This window comes from Asterias amurensis, chromosome 4 (genome assembly GCF_032118995.1).
Source record: "Asterias amurensis chromosome 4, ASM3211899v1".
NCBI classification, from domain to species: Eukaryota; Metazoa; Echinodermata; class Asteroidea; order Forcipulatida; family Asteriidae; genus Asterias; species Asterias amurensis.
In genome coordinates, this window is record NC_092651.1 from 10,780,986 (window position 1) to 10,800,353 (window position 19,368).

General features: G+C 37.2%; 1 protein-coding gene across 2 annotated transcripts in view; it reads right to left on the minus strand.

The window, feature by feature from the left end:
• Window positions 1-1,253: 1,253 nt before the first annotated feature.
• Window positions 1,254-19,368, minus strand: part of LOC139936160 (FHF complex subunit HOOK-interacting protein 1B-like) — a 30,095-nt gene continuing 11,980 nt past the window's right edge. Inside the window, exons 7-13 of one of the 2 annotated variants that reach the window (XM_071930913.1) lie at window positions 16,843-16,884; window positions 13,569-13,736; window positions 12,214-12,293; window positions 9,106-10,901; window positions 8,501-8,679; window positions 6,004-6,199; window positions 1,254-5,575 (exon numbers count right to left, since the gene is read on the minus strand). In XM_071930913.1, coding sequence (XP_071787014.1) covers window positions 5,310-5,575; window positions 6,004-6,199; window positions 8,501-8,679; window positions 9,106-10,901; window positions 12,214-12,293; window positions 13,569-13,736; window positions 16,843-16,884 — 2,727 coding nt within the window. In that variant the 3' untranslated portion in view covers window positions 1,254-5,309. The remainder of the gene's footprint in view (window positions 5,576-6,003; window positions 6,200-8,500; window positions 8,680-9,105; window positions 10,902-12,213; window positions 12,294-13,568; window positions 13,737-16,842; window positions 16,885-19,368) is intronic. The other variant, XM_071930914.1, reaches the window with a different exon arrangement.

The following is a 19,368-nucleotide window of genomic DNA, read 5'->3' on the forward strand; positions in this document are numbered from 1 at the left end:
TTTTACACTAAATTTATAGTTCAGCTGTTTCTTTGCCTGATGTCAGTTGATCTTCCCCTGAAATTTAATCCATTTAGAATGATTTCTCACAACATGAAATGCAAACCCATGATACATGGACAATACTGAATCCCGAATCAGATTCTGGAGACGTGTTGTGGAAATACTGATAACGACTTTTGATAAAGGCAACGCACAGATGATTTAACACCCTTTTTCCAGGGTCCAACAACCCATCTCTGAAAAGTCTGACCCATTGACAGCTATTGCAGAAAGAGGAACATGACTTAAGGGCCAAATTTCATAAAGCATGTAAGCACGCAAACCTTAGCTTAGCAAAAATAGGTTACCAACCAGATCACCATACAGTTAACATTGATGCAACTGGTACCCTGGTTATTTCTTGCTTAGTCAAAACAAATTCTGCTATAGTGGCAGCAACAGTCTCATGGCCAGTGGTTACAGTATTCCCAAAGGTAGAAGATAAAACCAAATAAAAGTATCCGAGGTCCTCTCAGAAACAAAAGACAAAGTTATTATAACCGATACTAAATAAGCAAATACAATTAATCATGTGTTTTCCTTGCCTTTAAGGGCGGTTAAGAAAAATTCAAATGATATCAACCCTTTAAACTTAATAAATTGATTAGTATGTCGTATTGATAAAAACAGATCATAAAAAAAATGCAGATTTTTCCACTCAACTTAAAATGTTCTACATAAAAATGAATACATAATTTATTTCAATGCTAAACTTATTGTTAGCTTAAGAAGCAGCAACTTGACAATACAGGATAGCTGGAATGAAAAATATATCTACAGAAACAAAGAAACATTTACAAGAACAAAGGCAGATCTAGTTATGCGGATGCGCCCCCCCCCTCCCCAAACAACAAAATTAATCCAATGCCTACTTAATTTATAGCACACTACAAAAGTACCCCCCCCCCAAACACCCCAGGCCAATTATATTACTTTCTGGGTTTGGTATTGAAGAACAGACAAACACAGCAGCAATACAAAGGGGACTGTGTGTCAGTGTACATGTATCATGTGAATAGATCAGGGGTCAATTTCACAAAAACAGTCCAAAATACAGACTAGTACTCGGACACTTTAGAAGACATTAAAAAAAAGTTAGGGCTAGCCTGTCCTAACTCCAGTAAAATCCACCCCAGAAAAATTAACCATGTCTGCTCCTGCATGCAAATAGCTGAACCATGTAAAGATATGCACACGCTCACAAGTACACCAACGTTTGCTTGCTGTTTATTTTGCATTTTGTTTCTTTGTAGCTGATCATAACTGTTTGATAAAAATAGCCAGACCCTGCACAAATTAACAATTTACTTGTTAAAATTTCCATTAAAATTTGTAAAAAATATACTCTTGATCTTCTTACCAAATATTAATTCTCCAGAAATATTTGAATAATACATTAAAAAATATGTACATATTTTCTTTTTCTCTCGCATTAACGTTCTGTCATCCTCAACATTAAAAATACTACCTCAAATTTAAAATGGCTAAAATATAGTGATAGCTATAATTAGTAAAAAATACATTACAGAACTACTCCAGATTTATGTATGAACTGTTATTTACGGCTTATAATACTGGATGTTTGAGTTAAAGTCCCAGGTCAAATTTCCAGTTGAACCTAGTTAACTGGGGTCAACTGGTTCAACTGGATAGTGATCAAACTCGTCCATTTTCCATATTAACCAGCTGGTTTTAACTGTGTTTAACTAGTTTATCAGCTGGTTTCAACTAGTTCCAGTTAAACCCAGTTTAACTAGGTTCAACTGGAATTTTGACCTAGGGTCCTAAGGAACAGGGCCCAATTTCATAAAGCCTGCAAGTACAAAAACTTGCTTAGCATAGAATAGTATTTGCTTAGCAGAAACAGGTTACCAGCCAAAATTACATTTGCCTGGTGCTCCACTTGCTAAACAACGGAATTTGTTCAGCAGTATTTTCAGCTTAAAAACAAAGGACACCTTTGGTATTATGTCAAAGACCAGTCTTCTCACTTGGAGTATCACAACATTATGCAGAAAATAATAAACCTGTGAAAATTTGAACTCAATTCGTCGTCGAAGTTGTGAGATAAAAATGGAAGAAAAAACACCCTTGTCGCACGAAGTTGTGTGCTTTCAAAATGCAAAATCTAATTCTGAGGTCTCAAAATCAAATATAAATATTTTAGTTGAAAATTACTTCTTTCTTGAAAACTTTGTTACTTCAGAGGGAGCCATTTCTCACAATGTTTTATACTATCAACAGCTCTCCATTGCTTGTTACCAAGTAATTTTTTTACGCTATCAATTATTTTGAGTAATTACCAATACCGGTAGTGTCCAGTGCTTTTAACAGCTTTATGAAATTGGGAACAGAACCTTCAATCTATCCTTTGATTATGCCAATTTGAGTTCCCTGTATTTACACCATTTAAACTTGACATCCGATTAATGTACTCTAACTGCGTAAAGCTCTGTCAATTTCATTTGTATCATTATTTGTTCACTTTAGTACCAAAACCTTCAATAGAAATGTCACACACTGTTTTGTGCAATTAGATATTTACATACATTGGTAGTTTTGCCCTTGATGTTCATTTTGTAACTTATACTTCAATATATAGTTTTATCAGAGCATCCCTTGCTAGACACTGACTAGTATTTGAGGGAACAATACATGTTCATAATGTACATTCTTTTAAACTTTAACTAGTTAAGTCTGTGTCATTTCATAATTATTTCAAATGTATGTTAAGCATTCTTTTCTTCCTATGATAGTTGAAGCATCTCTTTGACTATTATAGGATAGTAAGGTCCCTCACTGTTTTTTTTGTGTCTCTACCTTGGTACGTTGAGGTAACTCCTTAACTTTCTAAGGTCTGTTTATTTTTGTTCCTTCCCTTCATAGGATAGCATTTCAATGGTATGGAAGAGTACACCCCAAAACCTCCCCAAAATAAATAAATAAAAATAAAAATGTTGTTTTCAATAAACACAACATACAAATGACCCATAAAAAAACTTCATAAAATAAGTATGAGATTTCCTGTTAGAGGAAACTCTGATGAACAGCTTTATCTATTGTATCTGAGCTTTTTTTATTGCATGATAATTTTGATATGCCAAAAGAAAATACAAATCTTGTATGCGGGGCCAAATTTCTTGATTATGACTGTATTTCAGGGCCCAATTTCACAGCGCTGCTTAACGGTAAGCAAATTTGCGTGCTTACTGTAGCAGAAAAATTTGCTTAAGCCTTAGCGTATTTCACAGGTTAGCAGAAAAATTGGGCGGCCATCTTGCATGTTTTGAATTTTGCATTGTGACATCATTTATTTTTGTGCGGTAAGCACCGGAAGGTTAGCATGCCTTTTCGTGTGCTTACGGTTATCAGCGCTATGAAACAGAAATTGCACAGTAAGCACAAAATCGGCCGCTAAGCAGCGCTATGAAATTGGGCCCTGGTTTCAAGTTTACAACATTCAATCTTTGAGTCTGAATGTCAACGTTCTTGCAATGTTTGGTATCTCAAGCAGAAGTATTTATATGTTGTACAGAAGGGAAGTTTTAACAGATTTTATATTCAGAAAGAAATCATTAATACAAGTTAAGAAAAATGTAATACTTTCTGAGTGCTTTCTTTCAAATATCCATAATTTATCTGTTATTTTCCCATTCCATAACAGATGTCTGTATCATTCACCACAAAGAACAATTATTAATATTTTGCGATGCTCAGAAAAAAAAAGTTCAGTCAGTATCACACCTACAACTTTTACCCCTTTTTGTTTTATGATATATATGTTTGGCTCTTCTTTCATTTAAGAAACATGAGCACTGTAAGATTATTCTTCTTTGTTTTCTTTCAAGAGATTAGATACAAAATAAACCTGATATTAATTGTTTCTGTACAATTGGATACTTTGGCACTATTTGAAACACACACATTTGTAGAACAATACAAGTGAGTTACCATGGAAAGACAGAGTTAATATTTGACAAATATCAGAAGCACACAAACAAAAACAGTTGTCATCGATATATAAAACACACCAAAGATTCCCCCCCCCTCCCCCCCAAAAAAAAGTTATTTTAATGTCCTGAAAATAGTTTTGCTGATAAGTCAAAAGAAAAGATATTGAAGTAATTGTTTACATTTTGCTCTGCAATTACTCGCTTACAAGGCAAACACCAAATTTCTGCTCTAGCTGTGTATATGGTGGAAGGAAAGAATGTCCGGTAATGTGGAGTTCGCACGTGCTGGCGGAAATTCCCTGGTAATCTGCTGATCTGTGCTAATCTTTGAATCCCCAGCCGTAACACTTAACCATTGCTTTGTCATTCGGATGGGACGTAAAGGCGTTGGTCCCATGTGTTGTTCAACGCATGTAAAAGAACCCAGTGCACTTTTCGAAAAGAGAAGGGGTCCGCCCCGGTGTTCCTGGCTGTGGCGGCTGTATGCGATTTAGCATCTTGTAAACCCTTATCAGTTGCTAAATAATTGGGTCTCAGAATTCATCAGTGCAATAACCTATCTTTCTGAAAGTTTGTAAATACTCAGCGCCTTGAGTACCTTATTTGGTAGATACATGCGCTGTATAAGACTTGGTTATTGTATAAACAAAAGAAGAACAGTTTTATGGTAAAAAAACAACTGTTATTTGTGTCAGTAGTCCTCAATCCTCGGTAATCAGACCAAGTATGATTTAGGAGAATGGTGGTCAAATAATGTTACTTAGAAATGAATTCATGCATCTTGTATCTTGTATCTTGTATCTGGAGTAACAAAGTGTTATGTAAATCTACCGTAAACCGCACCAAACTTTGAACACTTTGGTTCCAGCTTTGGAGCCAGACGTAGCAAATAATCCCTAGCATCCCACCAATGTGTGTGTGCATTGCATATTGAATTACTAACCACCAACAGAAGCCAGGAATGTTTGGAAAAAAGACACTTATTCATATAAACCTTGGTACACTCAAAATAACCACATATTTTTAAAAAAGAAAAGAAAAAAAAAGAAGAGATTAACGATTCATAAAAAATACTATATGGCTAAAAATTCTTTTAAAAGTTGTTAAAAAATCTACTATTTGCTGAGTCTTCTTGTCTGTCTTGTCGCCACAATGGGAGATTTTTTGACGGCCCTTTTGCACAATTCTGACCAGTAGTGCATGTGTCCAGACCTACGCTCGCAAAACTGAGTATGTGCACACACATACTCGGAGCCACAAAAACGACCGTTCTGTCTGCTGCCGTCAGCGTCTCAAAAATCTCCCATTAGTCTTTCATCTTAATCCAAGTTCCAGCTCACTGAACGCAACAGCATGCTCTTGAGAAATGGCTGCCAGTTCCTTAAGGAACTCGTCCAAAATGACCGCGCAGTAGACAGCATTCCTTGTCTTGAGTGACTGGTACTCTGCAGATGCAGCCGGTAATGCCATCCCTGCTTCGTTTATTCTGGACAGCTTTTGTTTCTCCGCAGCGCTGATTGATTTGTTGCGACGACTGCTACGGCGTAGGAAGAGATCCAAGGCGTTTGATTTGCGGGTCACTGTGAAAAGAGAAACAAAAAGACCCTTTGATTACAAAGAAAATTGGTGGTTAAACTTGTTCATAGAGTGTGCAAAATAAGATCATAATTAACTATAAATAGTAAACTTGCGAGTACAACCATGTATAAAATCTCTTGTGGAGGAGTGTTGGCTCTGAAAAGAGCCGTATTGTTCTTTAAAAAAAAAATGTTTGGTAAGCCTTGAAGGCTAACTGGTACCAGAAAAAGTCTGGTTCATATTTCCCGCAAATGCAATCGCGAAGCAAATTTTGACGTCAAATGGCTGTTTTCGCAGTAAATGTTTTGCAGGAGTTGCCCACAGCACAAATGCTTGTTGCAAATTTGTGACATCAAAATTAAAATCTCATTCGCATTCCCAGGAAGTATGAACCAGGCTTTACTGTGAGCAAATATGAAATACATCTCACCACTACTCTTCAGCGATCCACTTCGTTGTCTCGTAGTTTTGTCCAGCTCTTCACTCTCATTGAGGGAGCGTCCTTTATAAACGCTGTTGCCATCTTCCCTCATGAAAAGGTACTCCTTGGCCCGGACAAGAAGGTTTTCAAATTCGGGGATGGTCGCTGCATAGGCATCTAAGTTGTTCCTTATTGTTGTGAGAACCTGACAGGATTAGGATAAGAAAAACAAATTAATGCTTGAAACTTTTTAGGTAAAATATAACTAGAATACAAGTTTAAGAAAAGAAACAAAGCCTAATAATTGAAACTTTTTTGGTAACATATAACTGAAATAAGGTAAGAAGAAAAAGAAGTGTTACTACTTTTAATTTGTTTGTATACTACTTAACAACTAAGATACTACTTAAAGGAACACATTGCCTTGGATCGGATGAGTTGGTCTATAAAAAGTGTTTGAAACCGTTTGTTTTAAAATGCATATGGTTGGAAAGATGTTTTAAAAGTAGAATACAATGATCCACACAAGTTTACCTCGAAATTGCGTGGTTTTCCTTTTACTGCGTGAACTAACATGGTCGGCCATTTATGAAAGTCAAAAGTGTTAGTCGACGAGGTAAAAGAAAAACCATGCAATTTCGAGGCAAGTTGGTGTGGATCATTGTATTCTACTTTTACAACATCTTTCTACCCATATGCATTTTATAAAAAACAGTTACAAACGCTTTTCAAAGACCAACTCGACCGATCCAAGGCAATGTGTTCCTTTAACAACTAAGAAATAATAATTTAAATTCTACAACAAAATACCCACAAAACAAACAATATGAGTTTACTAAGATTGTTTAAAAAAAAAAAAAATTAAATAAATAATACACAAAGGTTTAATAAAAGCATTGTAAAAGTACTTGCTGAGTAAACATAATTTACATGAAAAAAAGAAAAATGAACAACACCATTCATTATGAGTGGTAGTTGACATAATAATGCAAATATTGACATAAAAAAGTTCAACAAATCCACACAAACAATTCATTCAAATCCATGAAACAATGGGCAATTAATGGGCAAGGGTCTCTAGGTGAGCACAAATTCAACATGCAAACATAAGACAGCAAAAAATCTCTGCGACAGTTCATAGCCAAGAATGACCCACAATAATAAACAGCAAATATTGCAGGTCATTAAGTTAGTGAATAAATTCATAATGCCACACAGACATTGCGCAGCAAAAGACCTCTGCTGCAGTTCAAAGCAAAGAATGAGACATAATAATAAACAACAAATATTGCAGGTCATTAAGTTAGTGAATAAATTCATAATGCCACACAAACATTGCGCAGCAAAAGACCTCTGCTACAGTTCAAAGCAAAGAATGAGACATAATAATAAACAACAAATATTGCAGGTCATTAAGTTAGTGAATAAATTCATAATGCCACACAAACATTGCGCAGCAAAAGACCTCTGCTACAGTTCATAGCAAAGAATGAGACATAATAATAAACAACAAATATTGCAGGTCATTAAGTTAGTGAGTAATTCAAAATGCCACACAAACATTGCGCAGCAAAAGACCTCTGCTACAGTCTATAGCAAGGAATGAGACACAATAATATACAGCAAATAATGCAGGTCATTAAGTTAGAGAACAAATTCAAAATGCCACACAAACATTGTACAGCAAAAGACCTCTGCTACAGTTCATAGCAAAGAATGATGCACAATAATATACAGCAAATATTGCAGGTCATTCAGTTAGTGAATAAATTAATAACGCCACACAAACATTAGATAGCAAAAGACCTCTGCTACAATTCACAACAAAGAATGAGACACAATAATGAACAGCAAATAATAGAGGTCATTAAGTTTTAGTAAACAAATTTATAATGTAACATAAATTCATGTTGACACACAAAATATCTCTGCCACAGTTCTTAGCAAATAATGATGCAGAATAGTGACCAACAAATAATGTAGGTCACTCCAAAATGTCAAATAAACATTTGACATCAAAAGATCTCTGGCACACAAAAGATCTCTGCAAAGAACGATGTACAGTAATAAACAGAAAATAGTGTAGATCATAAAGTCATTGAACAATTAATTCAAAATGACACACAAACATTGAACAGCAAAAATATCGGCCAGTCTTTCGCACACATATAATGGTGCACAATAATGAACAAGTTAAACAAATTCAAAATGACACACAATGGACAGAAACACACTGCGCTCCTGTATTTAGTTATACAAATGATGCTGCATGTACATGTACATAACATTAATGGATGGACAGTCAGGTTGTTGTTATGGTGTCTTGACTTGCGCCTTTCACCTCTGGGAAACCGGTTCGAATCCCACTTAAGGCAAAAAATTAAAACCTATTCCACCATGATCGGAGGCGGGAGGTGGAAGGTGAGGAAAGATACCACTATGCCAACCCGACCACCGAAAACTTGACATATATTTATTGTCAACCATCATATGAAACATTACTGACCTGTATAAGCGACCTGACACTCGGTTGGAATACCATACTTGTATTGAGGAGATACGAGCGTATGAGGGGCTGTGGGTAGTAAGCTAGTCTGGCTACGATTCCAGTCAGCAGTAGATTGACATAAAATGAGTTCTGCATCATGGTATCCAGACGGGCAAAGATGGCATCCATGAAGGGACCTGTTAAACAACCAGACAAGAAGAAACACAAACTCTAAATAAGCAATTTGCAAGATAGATTTGAATAAAGTCTTGTACATTGACTTGCTTAGTCACAAAACACCACTAAGATTTAAACACCTCAGACTAAAGAGACAGTTACTAGTGTAAAGTGGTTCGGGGCAAGGTTTTTTACAGTACAGTACAGTAACACACATAGACACTAACTTACAAAATGTTGCAAACAAAATTTACTTGACATTGACATCAAGTAAATTGGGTCAATGTGAGCAACGAAACATGTTACGTGTTATCTCAAATGTAGAAAACACCTACATTCTTGAAACTGTGTTAACCCCCAAAAGATTAGAAACTTACCAAATTGATATGAAGCAAATCAAATCAAGATGCCATTGTAGAGATAAAATAAAGTGTAAAGTGTCTTACCTGTGGTTGGCATTCCAATAGTCCTTCCGACTGGAGTATACAGAGACCTGGGTGCAGTTCCTTGAACAGGTGACGAGTGGGACCTCAGTGATTTATTAAAACTTTGGTTTGAGAAACCCGAGGCATTAAGGCTCCTGTCCCACTGGAATGATGAGTTGAGCATTGAGAAATGGTTCTCATTCATGGACGAGTTTAGAGTATCAATGGTGCTGGCTTCACTGGCTTCACTGTTGAGTGCATTTCTATAAGCTCCGCCGTTCGAGTTGGTTTTGTGGTTTGCACCCCTTGGAACGTTGAATCCCAGCCCATGCAGGATCTGATCAACCTCATTCTTGATGCCGTCACCTCCTGAGGAAGCCCTCTTCGATGAGACAGCCTCAGGGGAAGCTTCAATGTCAAACTCCCAGAATACACAGGGTTCGTCGCTATCCCTCTCCATTTCCGGCCTGGTCAGGCTGAGTCTCTTTCGTCTCTTTTGATCATCTGATAGAGAGTCTATGAAGTTGACACTGTCAGTGTCCTCCCCAAGAGCTTGCAGCCAATTGGCAACCTGGGAGCCCTTGTGAGAGCTTCCGATGGGGTTGACTCGAGGAATTGAGCTACCACTGTTGTAGTTGCTGTCTAAAACCGGCGAGTTACTCCCAGAAAAGGCACTATCAGATTCCTGTGAGTGTTTACAGGGAACATTAAGATCTCTGGGTCTGGATTTTCCCGAGCTGACCCTGCTCTCTGGCGTGGAGAGTTCACTGACAATATCTTCAGATTGATTGGGTTCTGTGGTGTGTAGATTACCTGATGGTTTTGTTTGTCCGCCGTGACCATTTGCAACTGGTCTGCTTCCTGTGGTATTTTCTACACATGGCTTCTTGTCCACAGACTGTTGAGGCTCACTTGTGTGGTTCCTGCTTCCTTTCATTTCAGCATGGTCGGCAACACCATTCTCTACTGGCCTGAATTCTACACTTTTTGGAGAGGACTTGTTCTCATTCTCTGGAGAACCTCCGTTAACTGCACTCTGATCCTTTTCATCCATGAATAAATCAATGATATTGACATCAGAGGTGTCCACGCTTTCACAATCAGTTCCGATTTTCAACGATAACACCTCCTGAATCGTTGCAGTTAGTTTAGGGTCAACACTCCGCTTTCTATCCCTAGGTCTTGGAAGATATTCCGCTACACTATAAGACTTATAAGTTGATGATAATCCAGTATCCTCATCGGCAGCTAATACGGCAAATGTTGCAGAGTTTGGAGCATTTGTAGACATATCAAAAGTGGATGAAGACCTTTTCCTTTCATGAACAGGCGTAATCTCTGGACTGAGAGTTTCCGGGGGAGGGTGGAGTCCATCGTAGGGTGCAGACCAATTCAGAGTGCTGAGAGTACAGGCTTTTATCCCCTCTTTGGCATCGAGGAGGTACTCCACCTGACTTGTTTCAAAATCTTCCAAGGAATGTTCCGTTGGCTGACTGGCCGATGAAGGGAGCTTGTCGGCAGCTTGAGGAGGCTCTTGCTGTTTGGCAACCTGGCCTTTAACCTTGATTGTCCACACACGGCTCGGCAAAGTAAGTTTCACCTGTTTCTTCACTGGTGACAAGTCACCATTGGACATTCTGTGGGCATCACTAGCTGCTGGGACTGTCACCGGTTTTTTGGGTTCCTCTTTAGTGGGTTTGGTCTTGCAACAGGCCGGTCGGAGCGACAAGAACCTGTCTGCTGACTTACTGTGCAGGTCCACCTCTCGGATAGCTTTACGCTGGCTGACCATCAAATGGTTGCATGGCACCAAGTATCTGTTGTTCAAACAAATCATAATTTTCATCAATTTCTTTTTTTTTAAGTGCACACCCACAATAATGGTTACACATAATAACAGTTTGAAAACCGCTGGTGTAGCAGCTACAATGTATATCTATGGTATCAATTTTGGTTTTAACCATTACACCGATGTGTGTAAGCTCTGTATAATCAGTACTTTCCTGTGCTCTGTAAAAAAAATACAGGCATATTACAGTCCCAATGCACATGAATGGCACGCAAAGGACAAATGACACATGAAACACCGACAACCATCATACATGTAGCACACCAATTTTGAACCAGTGTAGTACACAACTTTAAAACATGGCAAAGTAACAGCATGGCAACCATCTTGACAGCTTGATTTCATTTTTAACTGTGCTCGGATTCCCTGGATGCTTGTAATAGTATTTAAGACGGCGCTTGTGCATAAATGGACTGTTACAAAATCGTCCAAATCAAAATGATAATAGATAACATTATTTATAACTTGAATAAAAAACACAAGTGTATGTCAAGAAAAACTTGTCAATGTGGCAAGGTTTAGAAAAAGTAGCACAACGACCATGTCAAACAAGGCAATTCACTGGCAACCAGTTCCAGGCAATCTCCAAGAAGAAATGCATTCATATTCAAATGTTCAAATGTTTGTCTTGGGGTAGTAAGACATTGTTTAAAAGTATACCAATGCGTGACCAAAGTAGTCTGTTAGCAATAAGCATGCACTGTAGTTGGTTGCCTCCAAGTTGCCTGTAAAGGTTGCCTTGAGTGACAAGGCTCTCGCCCTAAGGATACATACACAATAGAACTAGATTATTACATGTGTCACTTTAGCCCCTTTCACACGAGAGCAATTTAGCGAGGGTCCCTTGCTAAATTGTAGCATGGTTGTTAGATTTTACAAAATGCACCTCGTGTGAAAGGACAAATACTTTTGGAGTGTCCAGGGTCCCTTGTCAAATCTTGTCCAACATTGCTACATTTTGTCGGAGGTCCGGACCTACGACCAAATCTTACACTAGCGGAAGTTTTGACCAAGGACGTGGGCTACATCATCGTGTGAAAGGAATCCTTGTTTATTGAACGACTTCCTAGGAGAAAATGCCCATACAGCGCATGCTATATCACTCTCATGTCGCACAAGGGTTGTTAGTTTTTTAGCTTTAGTGGGAAACCTCACAAAATCAGTCCCACACAGTGATTACAAATGAACAATCCACGCTCGTAAATTTTGTAGCAAAGGACCCTGGCTACATTTTGGCTATGTGAAAAGGGCTTTTGTTTGGTTTTATCTCAACAACATACCTGAGGATAAGTTCTAGCATGAAGTCCTCACAGTTCAGGTTCACCAGGGTGTCAAACAACGACAGTGTCACAAGACACAACTGGAAAAAAATGACACATTGTATCATTTAAATATTTATTAAACATATAGAAGCAAAAAATTTCTTAACAGAGAAGGTTGAGCTGTTGACCATGGTAAACTACAATTGGTATCTGCAAATGTCTGTGCCTTAATCTAAAAATTTGAATCCTAATCTTAAATAGGTTAAGCTTTAAAATCTAAAAGTTTGAATCCTAATCTGAATTGGAGGCTGAAATGCACAGTAATTACCGTAAGTAAAAAGTCAAAGTTTGTCTTAGGGAACCAGTTAGCAAACTTTATTGACCTGAATGTTTTTAAAGCAAATTTCAAGCAAATTAACCTCAAGGGCCCAATTTCATAGAGCTGCTTAATGGTAAGCAAATTTTTGTGCTAACTAAAGCAGAAAAATGTGCTCAAGCAAAAGCGCATTTCACAGGTTAGCATGAGAACTAACCATGGATTTGCATTTTGACGTCATTCATTTTCTTGCCCCGGGAGATGCATTCTGTTAGCAATTGAAAAAGCCTTTGGAGTGATACAGTTGCCCAGGTTGTATACCCCACAGGGAGCTGAGAAAGTTTAAAGGAATGGGGCCAATTTCATAAAGCTGCTTAAGCAAAAAATTTGCCTAAGCGCGAAAATAGCTCGCTTATTTTACACATGTTACTGGCCAAAATTTCATGCAATATACATTAATTATGACTGGTATTTAGCTGTTGTTTACTTAGCATAACAATTGAGTGGAGTTTTGGCCGGTAAATTAATTTTACTAGGCAAGGATTTTTTTGCTTAAAGGAACACGTTGCCTTGGATCGGACGAGTTGGTCAAAACAAAAGCGTTTGTAACTGTTTTTTATAAAATGCATATGGTTGGAAAGATGTTTTAAAGTAGAATACAATGATCCACACAAGTTTGCCTCGAAATTGCGTGGTTTTCCTTCTACTGTGCGAACTAACATGGTCGGCCAATTATGGGAGTCAAAATTTTGACCCCCATAAATGGCCGACGTATTAGTCGACAAGGTAAAAGGAAAACCACGCAATTTCGAGGCATGTTTGTGTGGATCATTGTATTCTACTTTTACAACATCTTTCTACCCATATGCATTTTATAAAAAACGGTTACAAACGCTTTTCAAAGACCAACTCGACCGATCCAAGGCAACGTGTTCCTTTAAGCAAAATTTTGTGCTTATGCAGCTCTATGAAATTGGGCCCAGGGCACTAATGTAGAGCACATTGAGATGGTTATTGTGAAATGCATTACATTTATATAAGAATTTTTTATAGTTACCCTGGAGTTAGTGCTAAACCTTGACAGCAATGACTCTAACACTAATTGTCCCTCATGTTGACCCATGCACAGGTAGTGAAGGAACCCCTTCATGAGGGGCGGGGCCGTGATGCTGGTCAGGAACAGATTCACGTAGGCGGTAGCTGCTACAATCTCGTCTTGTGGATTCTGAAGAATAAAATAAAAACCAAACAACATCAAAATTGGATGGCGACATCTGTTCAACATCTCCACTATAAACTAAGACAGGTTTGCGGTAACACCATGTGAATACATGTATTTCTTTTTGAGTAGTAATGGTTTTAAAAAGAACTTGTGGTTAACGACTCACCGCTTCGATCAGTATGCTCTGATTGTCTTCAGGGGGATGTTTAGAATGAATGGTCCTCAGATTGATCAGAGCGTACTGATCAAAACGTTGATTCGTAAACTACCAGTTCTTATCGGAACCAACACTTCTCAAAAAGAGATATTAACATTGTGTTACCGCAAACCTCTCTTAGTTATACTTCCATCATGCAAAGTTTCAAATCCTACTTAACATCACTGAACTCAAACCTAAATACAACTGTCCTTAATATTGCCATGTACTTCCATTTGTTGGCTAAACTATTAAAAGTAGACTATGCAATTGTTTGTCTATAACTATTTTTAAGAGCTTTTTTCTATGGACATGTTGAGAGTTTGTCTATTTCTACTGCAGCAATTGTTTGTTTTTTGTGAGAGCCAATGGCGTTAACTGCCAATTGAAACTGGCATTGACAATGGTCAGTAAGTGGATGGGAGACCTTCCATGTATGGGAATGGGGCAGATTTGCTGCATGATGTGTCCTCTCTCAGCGCATGGCGCGCATTTAAGCGTTTTAATATTATAAGGAATATGCACAGTATACATCAATAAACTTCTCCTTTATACCATGAAAACTGTTCCCAATGAAAAATCTGACTCTAAATGGAAGTTCCTTTCACTCAGGAATTGGCCACGAATTTTTTTCTCGCAATTTTTTCCTGTGAACTTTAACTAAAAAATGTACTATACGTACGACACTCCACATTTGCAGAGCAAGAGGTTTAATAGATGTTAAATTTGCATCAGGGGATAAAGAATATATTCGTGTTTGTTTTTACCCATATACACCGATGTGTGTTAGCACTATAATCTTGCAATACATGTTTAAATGCATTCAACATAAAACATCAACACAACAAAATGAAGAGATCTTCACAAATTTGAAAACTTGAAACTGTTATAAACAAAAATGAGAAAAGCAAAATAAAATAACATTTGTAACTATTTGTATTAATACCATTAAGTATTAAAGCAACTATGTTATTTGTTAATTTTGCTAAAATTATATAAAGTTACCTTTAGCGAGTGTCTCAAAAGTCGGAATGGTAATAACGTTCTAATTGGATCGGATAATATTCCAACTCGAGGTAATGTCATCGGAATATAAAAAATATATTAAGTAATTAGTGTGGGATTGATCCTGTACTTTGCCAAAACGAAGTGGTCCAGCAGAACAGTCTAATTTGTGTAATAATCCATTGAATTGAAGGTATGTGCTCACAGAATCATTTTTTTCCCCAACTAGAACGTGCCTGACTTTTTAGACATTCCCTTAACGTACAAAGAAAGTTACAAAAAACAATGTAGTTAACATGACCATTTTTAAATAAATAGGGGTATTTAACAAAACACTTGGGTTCAACCATTTGGATTATAAAGAAAAGTTCATCAGCCAAGGGGAACAATGCACTTTCTGTTATATTGTGAGAGCTCCACATACATGTATTTTACAAACAATACTATGGATTCAGTACAATTAATTATTCTGTACAAACCGTTGTTTAATTTGACGTCTCTATATGGTCTTACAGCACACTTTGGGTTTTAAACACAAGTTAATCATGAACAATTGTGTAACATTTAAATTAATCGCTGATCTTACAAATCTGATTCAAGATAAAAAAATCATACAAATATGATGTATGAGAAATATGAGGAGTAGGTTAGCTTGAGAGGGAGGTTGGTTTGGGTGCTAACCTTGTTACATGATCACTATTCAAGCTGCTTGTAACTGCGAAGGTAGAGGTTGATATATTTTGTGTGAAAAAAGCCAATGGAGTGCCATGGCAGTTCAGCGCGGTATACTCCCGAGGGAGCTGAGAAAGGTTGCGAGGATGTCATCTACCCAATGACCAGGACACAAATGTAAAGCGCATTGAGGCGTTTATTATGAAATGCGCTTTATAAGACCTAGTTAATATTATTATTATTGTTATTTTTCTCAGTGAGAATGAGTAAAATCCCTTCCACCTCATGCATCGTGCTAATCTCCTCTCACCAAGTATTCAATTTTCTCTTTGAAATATCAACAACATCATGCTTTTTCTCATGCTATGATAAAGTTGGGTGTATTCAAAAGAAAACGAAAAATAACTTTCTAAATCTTGCACCTGAACATTTCTGGTGCCTGCCCTTGCAGCATGCAAAAATGCATTTCCATGGAGAAAAAGAAATTGAAATCAACATAGAGTTTATCATTGGCCCATGCAAAAGGCATAGAGACTTAATCCGAAAGAATGCTTGGTTTGTGCTGGGTTTACTGTAAAGGTTAGTTGCAAAAATCCTCTGAAGAAAAATTAAACAAGAAATTTTTAATTGCATGACCAAAATTAACAGTGACCCATTTCCACTGTACACTGTAAAGTAACAACATGCACAAATAGTGGAACAAGCACACTCACATAAAGCCACACAAAACCATGAGCCACACTTTAAAGAAAAAGAATTTTCAACTGAATACCAACCATAACAAATCCATCAAAATCTGGCAGATGGGTTTGTTCTGATTCTGAGGGGCTTAGACAAGGGACTCCTAATTGGGTAGAGACTCTTGATCAGGGAGTGATAATGACAAAATATTGTGTTGTGTAGTATGTGAATATAAGTTGGAGTTAAATACACAGTTGGAAGAACATCCATTTGGAAACATCACACCAACAAAAAGATGATGACAATGATGTAATTACGGAAAACCCAAAACTTGGAAAAACCCAATTGTTAATTACAAATGTGATAACAAGTGAAGTATGATGAATGACAAATGAATATAATGTGCATAAATAATATAAAATAGGAAACAAAACATTGTATAAATCTGCATAAATCTACATAAACTAAACCACAGCAACACCCATGCAATCTGCCTCCAAACTCATGCGTCTACGGAAAAAGCTCATCCTAAAAACGGAATAAATCAAAACCTACCGGATTATCTACATCACCACTGTCGCCATCGGCAAAAGAGAACTATGAATGAAATTGGAATGAGGGGAGTGGGGGAAAAAAACACGACAACTAACATGAGTGATGAAAAGAAAATGTTTTGAAATGATTCGTGGGCCACAGGCCCTCTATAGTCGAGTAACAGATCACCTGTGATGTAACTAAACACATACAATCACATACGGACACTAACCTTCTAGCTTATGAGCTAATCATGTAATGGTTGATACTTCCTAAGCATTAAATTTATTCATTTTGAAGTGAGAACAAAAATATTTCACAAATCTAGCCCTTCATCCGTCGAGTACTTCTCAGGCAGAGAATGTGCGACTTGCGTCAAAACACAACTACGACAACATTTTATAAACCGCTTTCAAGGCACTGGGTTGGAGTTCACAAAAAAGTTAGGACTAGTATCATCTCGAGTCAGGACTAGTTACTCGTCCTAACTTTAATATAGGGCTAGCCTTAAGTTTTTAATATCTCCTATGTTAGGACTAGTTTAACATTAGGACTGGTCCTAAGTTTCTTTGTGAAATCGACCCCTGGACACCTTTGGTAATTGTCAAAGACCAGTTTTCTCACTTGGTGTATCCCAACAAATGCATTAAACAACAAAACTTTGGAAATTTTGACTCAAATGGTCATCGAAGTTGCAAGAGAATAATGAAACAAAAACACCCTTGTTGCACACTTTTGTGTGCTTTCAGATGCTTAAAAAAGGCTTCAGGCCTGAAGTCTTTTATTATTTGATTGAGAAATTACCTTTTTCTCAAAAACTACTTCACTTCATAGGGAACAATTTCACACAATGTTTTATACTATCAACAGATTTCCATTGCTCTTTAATAAGTTTTTATACTAAGAATTATTTTGAGTATTTACCAAAAGTGTCCGTGACTGCCTTAATAGCAAAAATAAAACATTAAAAAAGTTGCCCGAATATATTATAGCTTGATACCTGTCACAAAGTGTCAATGAGATGACGGTGGGATTTTTGCGAGCTAAGCAAAACTTTGTGCTTTAACTGACTTAATGATTTACACGCTACATTTTGACTCTTAAAACATGTAAAATGAAAATAAAAATCCAATGAAAATGTGGACAATGGTGCTTAGGTAAACTGTGTGTCTACATCACATTTTTTTCAAACAATCACAACGGATTTATTGTCAACTTTCGTAACAAAGCAATAAGATGTGGCCTAACTATTTATCTACAGTAAGGGATTCTAAAAGACAATGTGTGTGCATTGCATTGTATTTGCCGTCCAACGCCTTTAAACAAAAATGCTTTATGTAGTGGTGCTAGTTCATCGCAACGATGTAATATGGCAGTGACAAAATCTGTTGTCATCCATCATAATGTGCCGTATCATTGAAGAAGTCATGGCTCTCAGAAGGCTGGGCTACATAGCCAAATCTTGTTAAATTAGCAAAAGTAAATCTACAATACAGGTGGAGTCATGAGTGTCTTTTTAAAAGTAAACCAGCAACACTTGGGCCAACCCCTAAATCTTAACGACAGGTGCACACAAGACTAACTGCTTTAATTCCCATCCAAAAAGATGAAGCAATGATGGTTAAATGTCACGCTCAGGGACAACCTTGTTAACACATTCTGGATAAATCGCAAGAAAGATCAAGTTGGTGTGTTAGAAACTCACCCGATTTGTACAAATTTACCTAACAATATCAACAAATAATTAATAATTACAATCTAATAAAAGACCAACAAATAACTCCACACAGATTTCTGTTCAGGATCAGATACAGACATGCAGAGTTCGTGTACAACTATTTCCCACACTTGTGCATAATTTTTCGATCTAATCCACCATACTTTTGATCGCGTGAGGGCGCTCTAAAAAATATTGTTATCACTTGCGGGGGTATATTAGTTCAAAACAGTTATAAAGACTGGGACACATTACCAATACAGACATCATATCCATCATGGACAACAAGACTCTTAAATGAGCCATTTTAATTCATCTCTAAAGCAACTAAAAACAACAGCGCACAGAAGTGACAGAACGCCAGTGATAAAACTGTGCCGACGAATGACGTGTACCCCCCAGAAATGAGACAATTATTATTTAGAGCGCCCCCATCCGGTAAAAGATACGGCGTATTGGTACGTGCGTTACGTGTAATATTAATGAACACTAAAGTGTACAAACCATGCAATACATATTATTTGTTTAAATTATACGACCAAGACAACAATCATGGTACTTTGGTTGTTGACATAGGTGGAAACTACAAATTCAAAAGTCAAGTATATTTTTTATATAAATACTGTCCAGCTGTGAGAACTTTTGTTGTAGATAAGAGATGTCAACAATAAGCAAGGTCAAACTGCAAAAGATCGGCAATCCAAAACAGTTACACCTGTGATTGTATTATACAAACAAGAGTTTGGAACTCGAACTTTCAACAACAAGAAATGTACATGATGTACCTTCCCTCATGGCCTACCAGCATTTTTAGAAGGTACTAGGCCTGT